The sequence below is a fragment of the Ylistrum balloti genome, unplaced genomic scaffold (assembly GCF_031769215.1).
Source record: "Ylistrum balloti isolate Yb309-2 unplaced genomic scaffold, AGI_CSIRO_Ybal_v1 Utg370100, whole genome shotgun sequence".
Lineage (NCBI taxonomy): Eukaryota > Metazoa > Mollusca > Bivalvia > Pectinida > Pectinidae > Ylistrum > Ylistrum balloti.
Window position 1 is genome coordinate 76,417 of NW_026782127.1, and position 12,699 is coordinate 89,115.

At 33.5% G+C, this 12,699-nt stretch overlaps 1 protein-coding gene across 5 annotated transcripts; it reads left to right on the top strand.

The window, feature by feature from the left end:
- The first annotated feature begins 2,542 nt into the window (after window positions 1–2,542).
- On the top strand, window positions 2,543–12,354 carry LOC132550010 (tRNA-splicing endonuclease subunit Sen2-like). Of its 5 annotated transcripts, none has more exons than XM_060214006.1 (10): window positions 2,543–2,595; window positions 6,485–6,688; window positions 7,697–7,818; window positions 7,994–8,118; window positions 9,150–9,952; window positions 10,308–10,361; window positions 10,682–10,817; window positions 11,125–11,285; window positions 11,551–11,640; window positions 12,218–12,354. In XM_060214006.1, exons 2-10 carry the CDS (start codon window positions 6,494–6,496, stop codon window positions 12,284–12,286), a joined length of 1,755 nt encoding a protein of 584 aa, XP_060069989.1. In that variant the 5' UTR covers window positions 2,543–2,595; window positions 6,485–6,493; the 3' UTR covers window positions 12,287–12,354. The 5 variants fall into 5 exon arrangements, with proteins under 5 accessions (XP_060069989.1, XP_060069990.1, XP_060069988.1 ...); XM_060214007.1 differs by having other exon boundaries at window positions 2,545–2,629; XM_060214005.1 differs by lacking the exon at window positions 2,543–2,595 and adding an exon at window positions 3,867–4,014 and having other exon boundaries at window positions 12,221–12,354.
- Window positions 12,355–12,699: the final 345 nt, after the last annotated feature.

A 12,699-nucleotide genomic window follows, 5' to 3' on the forward strand; every position in this document is an offset into this window, starting at 1 on the left:
AATCTGAGATATACTCAAGACAATCTTATCCTTTGGTATTGATACAAATGTAGTTGAAATACATGCCTCCATCTACTGTTGTTGCTGAACGATTATACACCTGCATTCTACCTGTGATGTGACATCACAAAATGCACACAGCGATATTTAACTTTACCTACCAAGTATGTAGATTGGTCACAACTTTTTGTGGTCGCCTTCTCGACTTTGTATGTCATTGTTTTACATTTTCAGTGGGGCCCAATCTTAATAATTTCTATTTGTTTTGATATTTCAGTTTAAAGATGTTTTAATATTATCTTTGCAAAATGATCACATGCAAATTTTCTGGGAGAACTTTCTGAATCACATAAATTTGTCAAAAAATTTAAATGATGCATACACGTATGTTAGGACTTTAATCCGAGCCACAATCGATATATAGATGTATCACAATGTAAAAGGTTGTATACATTTTGGGGGGTGTGGACAGAGCTTCATTTTATTTTTGTTTAATTATTTTCAGTTTTTATCAATCTAAAAGAAAAAATCCTTAATCCCATCATTTGAATTACTTACAGTTAGTATTGAGAGAATATTTTTAATATACAACTTTATTTTTCAAATTTTGGGTATCATTATAACTTAAGTACTCTGAGTACTGTATATTTTTATAATATAGGCAAAAAAAGTGTTTTAGATATAACCTTTAAAGTGTACTAAACTTTTATTACTGTGATGTTTTACATAGAGAGTTTTTAGACTTAAAATACCTGTGTTCCCACTACAAACCAAACTGATCCTATATGTTAAACTGGAGATGTATAATACAGTAAAATTAGAAATAGACTATATCTCTTTGTAACGGTGTAGCAAAGAAATTCAAGTTACATGTAACCCTACCTACTATATTCGTGAACCATTTGCCTCAAAAGTACACAACTAAACTTTTCAAAATAACAGTAAGCTTAATAATTTTCAAATTGATTGTGCTAATTTTTGTGACAAATAGTGCATGTTTAAGCTATTTACCATTGAAATACCATCCTACATTATATACCACTTCCGGCCCAAAAAGCTGAGCAATTTTCAGATTGACTCTTGTAACTTGTAAGTGTTACTTTACCAGAACTATTTTTTCGCCAGGAAAATGAGCATTATTTCTCACCGGCCAACAAAATGACTCTGGTCTAGGTTAGGCCGGTCAGTGCCAAGTCGACTACATCTTAGAGGCGTAAGTAAATAATGTAAGATAACAGCAGTAAGAAGAGGGGACTTCACGGCTCAGTGAACAAACACAACAGCTAACGTCAGAGAAGTCTCAAGTGGGCCTAGTTTCTTATCCCTCTGTGTTATATGTATGTTTCTTCAAACTTATCCTTAATTCTCTGGGAAATTTCAAGGTAAAAGCTAAATCATTTTAAAGTTTATCCAAAGTATCCTGGTAAGAAATATCACAAAGTGGATTGCTTTGCCTTATCTAATACTGATCTAGTGTATATTGATTTTTTCCATCTTTATGCAATATCTATATATCCATAGTAAAATAGAATTTTAAAAAATGATATCCTGACCATCCTACCCTATATTTTCTGGCATCTAACATAATGAATCACAAATCTTATCCATCTAAGTATGAAGTAATTTTATGTATACAATTTTAAAACTGTCAAAAGTCATGTTTTTTTTACATATTATCAGAGACGGATATATCCGTCTCTGATATGAACTATTGAGTTTTATTTTCATTTTTTGTGGTTATTATTTTTATAATAAGCTTGTCTTTATCAAAAACATCATAATTAAAATAATATTATACAAGTAATACTCACTATTTAAGTAATACTAAATTAATTTTAAAGTTTTCTTCTGCTTAATAGCACGCAAAGTCCTGTGGTGCACAGGCCAAACTTGTTGGAACTACATGTTACTGATGATGATACAGTTAATATTTTTTGAAAAAAAAACACTAGATTACTTGAGTTATAAGAAATAACAAAAATCAACACCAAAGGTGTTGGCCACGCGACAAAATAACAGGAATGTGTCAACATAACACACCAATGCTACCTATGTACTCTGTGTACATATATCCACACAAAAGCCCATTCAACGGTTGCATATATAACTGCAATTTAAGCAAATTAGGAAAACGCAATCCATACAAGGGATGAAAAACTCAAACTTACCGCCACTTTGCTGGCTATGTAAATGTTGGGATTAATCGATATTAGTCTACCACATGGTTTAAGCCAGCATGTCAATAAATGTTGATAGCTCGCCAACGTCTACCTGAATGACCCATATAATCAATATCCTTCGCGTCACGTGACCAAATAGAAAGCATTTCCGGTTGATGGGGACAAGTTATTTTGGTATTCATTTAATTGCACTGCAAATATAAACATTGCTCTTTATATCTATGTTTTTATTTTGATTTAAAATTAGAAAAAAATAACTAAAATCAGTGTTATTAAGATATACTCATTTGTGTTACGTTTAGAAAGAAATTATAGCACTGATTATATCCGTTATACCAGAAAAAAACTTTCCCAATGCAAGATGTCTGCTCCCATGAACAGGTGCCCGTTCCATCTGCTTGTGAACTAATTTAACGTAAGATGTTTCATTTTACGGTTGTAAGATTGAGGTAACTGGAATTGTATTCATATCAACTGACAGTACACTTGCGATGATATGAAAGAGATGTGATGTCGCTTATTTTAATGTAATTCATAACTCGGTGCGATTACAGGTCTGTTTTTTTGGCTCCGAACTTAAATGACGAAAGATCCTAATCCCTTTTAGGAAACATCCTCAAGATATGATGAAGTAACTTCCAAGAATTCATCCTCCGATGTCGATGTTTCGTTGTCATCTGTCATGTGAATAAAAATCTAACATAATTAATAAGCCATTCCTTCTCGCAATTTTCATTCTGAATAAAACAAGAGGCCCATTAGGGCCTGTATCGCTCACCTTGATCTTTATGACCAACATTACTATATCTGTGCATATGTTCCACGTTTAACACATTTGACCCCTGTGACCTTGAAGATTGGTCAAGGTCATTTTTTTTTTTTTTGCAAACTTTGTCAACTCATTCCCCATTTTATATAGGCCTAAATAGCAAGTTGTTGATAAAGAAATGAAAAATCAACTTTATTTAAATAGTTTGTGTTATAAAAAAGAAGTTTAACGAAGAAATATGGCTCATTTGAGAAAAGAAAGAGCAAACAACAAAAGCTTGAACCTCACCCTTTAGAAAAGGTTTCCACATAAACACAGATTTCCATTACTTTCACTCCATAAATGTATTTTGATTTTTATTTCTATCAAAATGTCATTCCCGTTCAGATGATGACTTAATGTAATACCTGTGTACTTCTGGATCACACTAAGCTAACTCAAGAGTCTCTGTGATTCAGTGATGTCATCAGAAACAGAAGTGCAGTCACACATACACATGTCGTCGATTATTTCAGGAGAGTCAATTTGAGGTCGTGTCTGTGGATATTTTTTTAGAAAAACACTAGTATTTCACCATCAGTCTTTAAATAAATCAGATAGTAAGAACACATTTCAAGTCATTTGTGCACTTGTTTGGTGGCAATTCATCAACATAGCACAGGCTGTCCAGCGTCCCTAAAATTCCTTAAAAAATCCTAATTTTTTTCAGTTTGGCTAAAATTCCTAAAAAAATGAAAAATTCAAAGGGAATTCCTAAAAAGCCCTAATTTTTCACTTCAGTTCCTACATTTTTATATTTCCTACAATTTACTGAAAATGTTTTCATTAAATTCATACTTAAAATGTATTTTAATGTAGTCTGTAGTTCTAATTCAGGGTAGACAATGAAAGGCAGTTGACCAGTGGATCTATGTACCCAGATGTAGTTATTGGTTGTGACTGAGTGACAGAGGTATGATTCTTAAGGTCACAGCCAGCAGCAGCTGGGACATCGAAACCATGGAAGACACCTTTCCTGCAATTAAGGCATTGCATGTTAGTTTCTATTTTGTCAAATTTGCAAAGGTAAGTCAGTTTAATGCTTTCATACTCCCTGTTCTAGTTACAAAATTACTAATTTTAGCCCTAAATTTTCCCTAAAATTAGCCCTAATTTTTTGTCAAGAAGTGCTGGACAGCCTGCATAGCATAGCTAGCGAAAAATTATTCTCAATAGGTCCGAAACTAATGTGCCAAGGATATAAGATAAGTTTGTTTACTATAAATGTAAATGTAAAATCTTGTATTAAATGTCTTCAAGAGCAGATTAGTCTGAATTATTCTGCCATTTTATCAAGTTTTCTTCATCATTAGGAATCAACTGCAGACATACATACCATAGGCACTGCCTATAAGTGAGTGCATTTGGATCAAGAAGATGCACATTTATAAATATATATTGTATATATCACCTGTTTCATGACTTTTCACTCCCCTTGTTTATTGCCTCATAATGATTTTTGATACAACTGGACTGAACTTTATCATTCCCCTTGGGGTTTTCTTCCTTTCCTTCAAATCTGAACAGTAACAACAGTAACGTCAACAATCCTTAAATAATGTGTTAACAGTTTCTAAACACTGGTCAACTTGTGTGCCTAAAAATAAATGTGCTGATATACATCCCAGGATTGTAAACAGAAGAGTTATTTGTTATTTGCCGGTAACAATAATTTGTGTACACAAAGGTTGTTTCAAAATAATGAAAGGTATATAGCTCCATTGAAAGCGAACACTTCATTCAATACATACTTCTAACTTAGATCTTTGATTGCTAGTCGATGATCAATGAAGTAACAGCATCAGTACGGACAAGCGAATTGTCAAAATTTCAAGGCAATCTGCCTCTTTATCAAGACACAAATATTACATAAATTGCATCACATACATAGAACATAAAACAGATACAAAGTTATAACCTAAAATTGAGAATGATTTGGACGCTGGATGCTGAAGGACCTTTATAAGGGGAAAAAGACAATCTTATGTGCATGATGCACAACAAACAAGATTGATATAAAACATTTTTGATCATTTTAATTACCATCTTTCATACAACAACCTAAAATCACTGGGTTCACCTTGGTTAGACATTGTGTCAAGTCGGGACTGTAATTTTTCTAAATTGCCTTGTTCTGTAAAGTTTTTCGCAAAATGCATTTTAAACCAGTATTGTGTGCTTCTTATATTTATTTTAGTCATATCTCAGAAATTGAATAATCTTTTCCACATTAAAGATATTTTGTTGGTGAAGATATTTCCAATCCAACAAATGGGTCAGAAAATGTCATTCTATGCTGTCATAAAAGTTCCAGTGATCATATGTTCAATGCAATTAAATATGCAGTTTGTTGGAGTATTTTTTACTTCATTTTTTATTATAATGCCTCTGCTAGGATTTGAACCTGGGACCTCTGGTGTTCAAATCTGACACTCAGCCTATCAAGCTAATGAGAAGTTCTCTCCAGCTGAGCGGTATATTGCGGCTAGTATTTTACCAGGGTTACATACTCCCCCTCCAGGAAATAACTTGTCCTTGAGTATCCAGGGGTTACAGTGGAACTTGTGAAAGTAACGCTTAGTATTATTCCAGAGTCCTTACATGGGGGCCAGTGTAACAAAGGTCAACATTTATTTCAATGCCTCTGCTAGGATTTGAATCCAGGACCTCTGGCCTACTAGTCGGACACTCAGTTCTCTCCAGCTGAGCGGTAAATTATGGCTTGTATTTTACCAGGGTTACACCTTCATTGTTTTTTGCCTGTACAATATATGAATATGATACCTTAGCATCAACAGTGACATTTTGTCAACCTCTAAATCAAAAATAATTTTTTAGATCAAAATGGAAAATAATAAAAAAAAAAATCAAAATTATTATACATAAGTATATACATATTTTAGATGAAGGTTGAAGTTCAAAATTTATTGGCTATACATACAGGACAAAGTCACCATATCTTACATATCATACAAGTTTTAAGTTGTACGTGATAATCACTCAGTTTGTAAAGATTTCTTATTCCCAAATAATTAACGGGTTTGTAAAGAACATAAAAACGAAATATGCAGATATTATAATAAGTGAGTGTGGTATGTGCCTTGATGATGTTGACTATTTACACCACTCTCAGTTATCTGCCCTTGATCTGTGTAGACATATTAGATACCGATAATCTTTAGATACAACATGTAATGACATTTGCTGAAAGAGCAATGGGGCAGTTTGAGATTTCCACATTTTTAAAACTAATTCATGAAATCTACTTTGAAATCGGTGAATCCAGTGGTCATGCTGCCTGTATACAGTGTAATGTGTAGGATATTGCAGATTAACAAGTAGTTTTAGACTGAGGTAGCCTGAATAGACTTTCAAGATGCCCAAGGTTTGATTTCACATATATGTTTCAATGTAGTGGATAAGGTGCAGAAAATTATGAGAAAAAAATCAACAATTAAAATATATAAAATATCTTTTTTTTTTCTTTGACTGACAGAACCTTACAATGTGTACACCTGCTGGTAATCCTCGCAAGAAAAGGAGAGTGTATGTCAACCGTGAACCACCTTTTCCTGTTCCCATAGCAACTATTACTGGGGAAACTGCAAGTGACAAAACTTGGTTTTACTATACAGGGGAGCTCCATGGTAACCATGTGGTGGTGAAACATTCTGGTGATATTGATTTCCTTTACAAGATGGTGAGTTATTGCTGACAATTAATTCAGATGACAATCCCTCCCTTCCCCCCGCCCCCCCCCCCCCCCCCCAAAAAAAAAAAAAAAAGCATAAGTAAAAGCAAATGGTGCTCAATTGAAGAAACAATATGTTCATCTGTTTAGATACCAGCTATCTGATTGTAGGTGTGCAGAAATAAGTATGACTGTTTAATATCATTTACAAATTTCAGCATCATGGCATCAGACTTTTATTCTTATTTGCTCAATATGCCTGATGATGTTGCATCTTATTTCATATTTCTTATAACAATACTTATAACTTCATAATGGACAGTATTCCTGTTAATATCACAATGTTCATGATGATGTCAAAGATATTCCTGTTAATTTCACTGTTTGTTTTATAACAATATTCTTGCTAATATCACATTATGTTTAATAACAATATTCCTGTCTGTGTCACATTTTGTTTCACTAATGTATGATAACATTCCTTTTTATGTCACATTTAAAAAATATTTTTATTACATCCCTTTTATTTCATAAGAAGAGCAGTTAGATAAATCTAAGCACCAAATTTCATGAAAACAATTTTACATGACTATTTTCCAATTAGAATTTGGCAACAAATCTTGAGATGAAATTGATTAAATTCAAAATTAAATCATAATTGAAATTCCTTAAAGATTTATGATAGCATTCATTGCCATTTTGAGCTTGAAATCACAGAAATGCATCACTGTTCTTGCAAAAATAATGTCTACTTCATTTGTTTGTAAGCCAGTTGATTTCAAACTTACCCCAAAAGAAATGAAACCACATAGGTAGAAATCTGAACACATTTCTTAGTTTGAACAATGAAAGTTAGTTATATGTCACACAATAAAAGATGTTAGAAAGAGACAATTCATTGAATTATTCTAAATCCATTCCCTTCCCTTTAAAGAAATTAAAACTCAACACAACTAGGATTAAAAGCATTATGATTTGAAATTCTTCCTATGGTTTATGTCATATTTGCTGTTTTAGGGTTTCTTCGGAAAAGGATCTCTGTCAAAAAGTAAACCTGATTTTGACTACCGCAGAAAAACTGTGGACATACCAGGCACACCAGGGGAGACAACTAAAGCTAAACTTGCCAAGAGAAGAAGGTGCAGTTTTACATAACAAATCCTGAAATTTGAGACAACAAAACAAAATTTACATAAAATATCTGGAGTTATATGGAAGAGCTCCAACAATGATACTGATATACACTGTGATAAAAAGCTGTGGAAGGAAAAAGCAGCCTGAAGTATTCCCTGACCTCTAAATTCTTCATTACAGTTACATTCGTCATATGAAGTGGAAAAGATTGGAAATAAAAGTTGCTGGTGGTCAAACATCTGTCGATGACCTTATTGAATATGACAGTTCTTTGGACCTGGCAGATGAAGAAATGGACACTGAAGGTAATATGCTGAAGATTGTAACTGTTGGATGGTCATTAAGCAGTTGTAGGTATTTCTAGTCTAAGGCATGAGGTGCTGTAGATTGTGAGTTCAAGACTTGGATGGGGCACCATTCAAAAATTGTCTATTTTTTACATTTTATATTTTTTCGTTAAAAACAGCAAGAATATACCAACTTGTGGATAGAATCATGATCCAAACTCATATTCAATAAAACTAGGGCAAAATAGCAACAAAAAGGGAAACTCCTGAAAAAGTACAAGGAGAATGAGACCAGGTGTTCTATAAGAGTAAGCGTCTTCTGCTTCATTAACAACACCTGCCAAGTAAATAACGGTCAAACCAAGTTAGAAATGTCATGTTCTTAAATAAGAACTAGGTATACAACAAACTAATGAACATCAAATTTGTCCAGCTTCATATCGCACGACAAAATAGGATACCTGTAAGATCCTACTTTTTCTGAGGATGCTGAAGATTATGATATGATTAGACTTGTATTGTGTATTATATTTTCACACGATTCTCACATGACATCTGCAATCCTTTTTATGACTTTGTGGAAGTTTCTTTATACATATACCTGTGCTTGATTTGTCAGGACTCCATTACCTCTGTCCGTAGAACAATAGGGTAATGCAACAATAGGTGAAGATTTGAGTTATCTAATTTGATCTCTACCCGAGGCGGTTTGTGTTTCTAAGGGGAACTTGGATCCTACAGTGTGCTGATTGTGTCCTTGATTTTGGGGAAGGTCGTTTATCCCAATCACCTATGAATTGGCCATCCTGTACCATGTTCAGTGAGAAAGTCACCAGCTATTTGAAAGCCGCACCACGTGAAAAATGATTTTGACTATTCACAAGATAATGAATCCTGCAAATAAAACAAACCTGACATTCATGATGTTTATGAAATTTAGAATACCCCTTTGTACCAATTTCAATTTTTCTTTTTTTTTCATGAGCCAGATTCACATCCTTTAACATATATATTATCTGGTGCGTTCTGTACTTATCTGTTAATTGTAGGTGAGCATGTTATTAATGACAAGGAAACGTATCTACAGTCAAGCCCACTCTCTAATGAGCCTATTGAAGCTGCAACCTGGGAGGACACAAACGAGGAGTTCTGGACATCTCCTGGAGACAATCAGGAGAGAAATTCACAATCATCTGATATGAAAGACTGGGCTGAAACAGATGAAGATTTCTGGGGAAGTGCCCCTACAGGACTGAGTGAAAAAACACCTAATGACTATAGAAATAAAGTGAAAGTTGTAGATGTTAATGTAATGGTAATGGAGAATGAAAGTAGATCATGTGACGATAATAATATAACAGTGGAAAGTGAAAGTAAGTTCTGTGACAGTGAAATATCAGCGGAAACTGAAGCTAGATTAAGTAGTAATAATAGCACAGGACTTAAAAATGAAAATACAGTGCCTATTATAAATGAAATTAATGAAAACAGATTTGATCCTTCAACCTTGGACAGGCAGAAACAGTTCAAGGGGAATAATTCCTGTAGAAGTTCTCATGAACACAGTGACCAGTCTAATGTGGATAGTTGTCAGTGTGATACAGGAGAAGTGAAAATATGTACACCAACTCATGATGTCCCAGAAATATTAGAGAAAGGTTTGGAAAAGGAATCAAAATTTGTATTAGACTCACTGTGTGAGGAGGACGAGGGGGAAGGCGATGTACTTGTCATTGAGGACTCGGACAGCGAGACTGAAGGGCGTTACAAAAAAATATTGAAAAGATGGCTACCAGTGCTTAAGAAAGATGCATACCATGTGAAGGAATTTCTTCATCTCAGTTTGGAGGAGGTAAAAGCTATTAGAAAATTTGTTGGGGGAAAAGAATTGAAGGAAAAGAAATTGGAAAAGACTTCAAGCAGCCTGAAATAGTTTAAAAAATATCTTAATACTTATCCATTCTTTTGATGAAATTGTGAAACCAGATCTAGTTGGTATCCAATGAACATGTAATCACAGTCTACAATCAAAATGTTCACTAAGAATTAATTCTTGTTATTTACAAAGACAATCACGTTTTTTCCCCTCAATCCCAGAAAGCCTTGATGATATGGCTGATCTTTGTATAATTAGATAGAGAGAAATAAGACTCACTATCTTATCTACATTGTACATCTGCTTAGAATATCATGTGTATATTTTTCAGGCTTTCTTCCTCAGTTTTGGATTGGGCTGCCTCATTGTGAGAGACAATGGAAAGGTTGGTTTACAAACATCACAAGTTTAATTTGTGTTAATGTACGTTGAGGAGGAATAAAATGAAATAACAGATTTTTTGAAAATTCTTAAATAATTTTCATTTTGATTGAAAGGACATACCAAAATTAATATTGCTTGTAATGTAATTGTACATCAAACTATAATTTTACATAAATTTTCAAACATTAAAAAAAAGAAGATATTTTTAAGAAGACATCATGCAAGATTATGTGAAATGAGATCATTCTGATCAATTATCTTATAAATCTGACAATAAATATGCAGATATGATATCCATAGAAAATTTTGTGTTTATTTCAGACTCTAGATTTACATTCAATGTGGACAAAGTTTTGTGATGCTCAAGCAAATTTTCTACCAAACTATGTAGTATACCATTACTTTCGAAGCTTGGGATGGGTCCCAAAGTCCGGACTCAAGTTTGGTACCGATTTCAGTAAGATTAAGTTTTGATTTTACTTATGTTACTCAGTATGTGTAGTTTTCACCACTTTGTTTAGTTCTTCAGATACATATTTACGAAGATGATTTGCAAATATAGGAATAGCCAAAGAGCTTTTTATATACTGACAGATTATAATAATAACATTTTTTCCTCTTGCCTGTGTCTTATTGTGACAATTTTCACCATCAAAACCCACATCAAAGTGAATATTGGACTGGTTTGATTTGAGTAACTTTCTGGACGATTGTGTTGTTCTTTACAATGTCTGTGACTATTGACTTGGTATTTTAACTTGCAGTTCTGTACAAGGTTGGTCCGCCATTTTATCATGGTAGCTACTCTGTAGTAGTTAAGATGATCAATCAGGAGGATGCTCCAGAGGTCAATGGGGTCAGAGGTCGTGACTTTTCCTGGATCACATTGGCAGGACTCAATCGAATCACAGAACATGTTGCTAAGGTAACTTTTGTCGTCATATTTTCTTTTGACTTATTTAGATTTAGCATGTATGTGTTGGTTTAAAGATCCATATTCTGTCTGTTTTGAGACTAGGTGTTTATCATTACATGCAAATGTAGCTTTAACTCTTTGGTGTTCTTAATATTTCTCTTGCTATGAAGACAAGATGTTATGTTGGAAGGAGAGCAGACTCTCAAAGAAATCACTCCAAGAAGAAAGACAGTTTGAACACATAATATGTTTGGTATGAATTTATTTTATACAGGAACTGATGCTCTGCTATGTGATCAAACCCAGCAGTCTCACAGCTGAGGAACTTCAATCTCCCAGATGCCTTTCCAAATTCAAAGTACAGGTAGAGAAATCTCCTTAGTTTTATTAATCATTGGTAGATAAGTAATAGTTACCAGTATGTGTTACCCTAAATCTTCTAGGGCATTGACATCTTGTATCTAAGGCTACAAAATTCATTCACCCTTCAAGTTGATCCCATATGGCCCCTCAAGGGATTGGGGGGGGGTGGGGGAAGGAAATGGATGGTATTTGAAAAATGGCTTCAGGATTTTTGTTTTTTTCTTTTTCACATAATTTGGATGGGATGAGGTAGAGGGAGGATTACAGAATATTTTTTAAATGAATTGTGCTCGATAATTTTAACTATAGTCTTTATCCAGGATATGTAGGACTTTTTTGGACCAAATTTTGTCTGATGTTCAGCCCCTTTTTTCCATTGGAAATGTTATAACTTTTCAAAATCTACCAGTGACATCTGGAAAAATGGATCATAAAATTGTTTTAGGTTTTTTTTAAGTGATAATTCTTTAAAATCAAAATAATGAAAAAATGACATTTGTTTATTAATTTTTTGGTCAGTGTGAATTAGATCTCTCTTGATCCAATCAATTTTTTATTTGTATTTCTTTTGTTTTCAGCAGATCATTGTCAATAGGTGGATACCATCACAAGAACGACAAGAAAAAGTAGTGGAAGAAATGCCTTAAAATCAGTGATACATTGATAATACTCCAAATTATATATTTTTTTGTTTATTAAAAATAAATAATTGAAAGGAAGTTGATTTTTTCATTGGTAGAAATTTGTAAATTGTTTGATTGTTCTGTAATAAGCCCATCCCCTAACGTTAAGTGAGGAATGTTGTCCTCTTTGACTTACAATAGTATAAATATGACATGAACAAAGCAGTTGATAACATGATATGATCTTTCACCCTGTTCAGTGATTGCATCATGGATATTCCAAGGGATCGTGGTGTTGTGGGACTTTCTTCTGCAATTTTTGGTTTACTGATATTGATCATCACTACTGCAAACACAGGTCAGTCTGCATGAGAATTGGTTGAAGTGATAATTAACTTTCAGTTTATATGCAAAATAGAAGTTATCCACACAACCCC

Excerpts from the sequence above, each read along its gene's own strand:
- LOC132550010 (XM_060214004.1), top strand. The coding sequence starts at position 3,904 with ATGATTCTTAAGGTCACAGCCAGCAGCAGCTGGGACATCGAAACCATG. Across the intron at positions 9,953-10,307 it reads TTCATCTCAGTTTGGAGGAG|GCTTTCTTCCTCAGTTTTGG; the intron begins GTAAAAGCTATT and ends TATATTTTTCAG. Across the intron at positions 10,818-11,124 it reads CAAGTTTGGTACCGATTTCA|TTCTGTACAAGGTTGGTCCG; the intron begins GTAAGATTAAGT and ends TTTAACTTGCAG.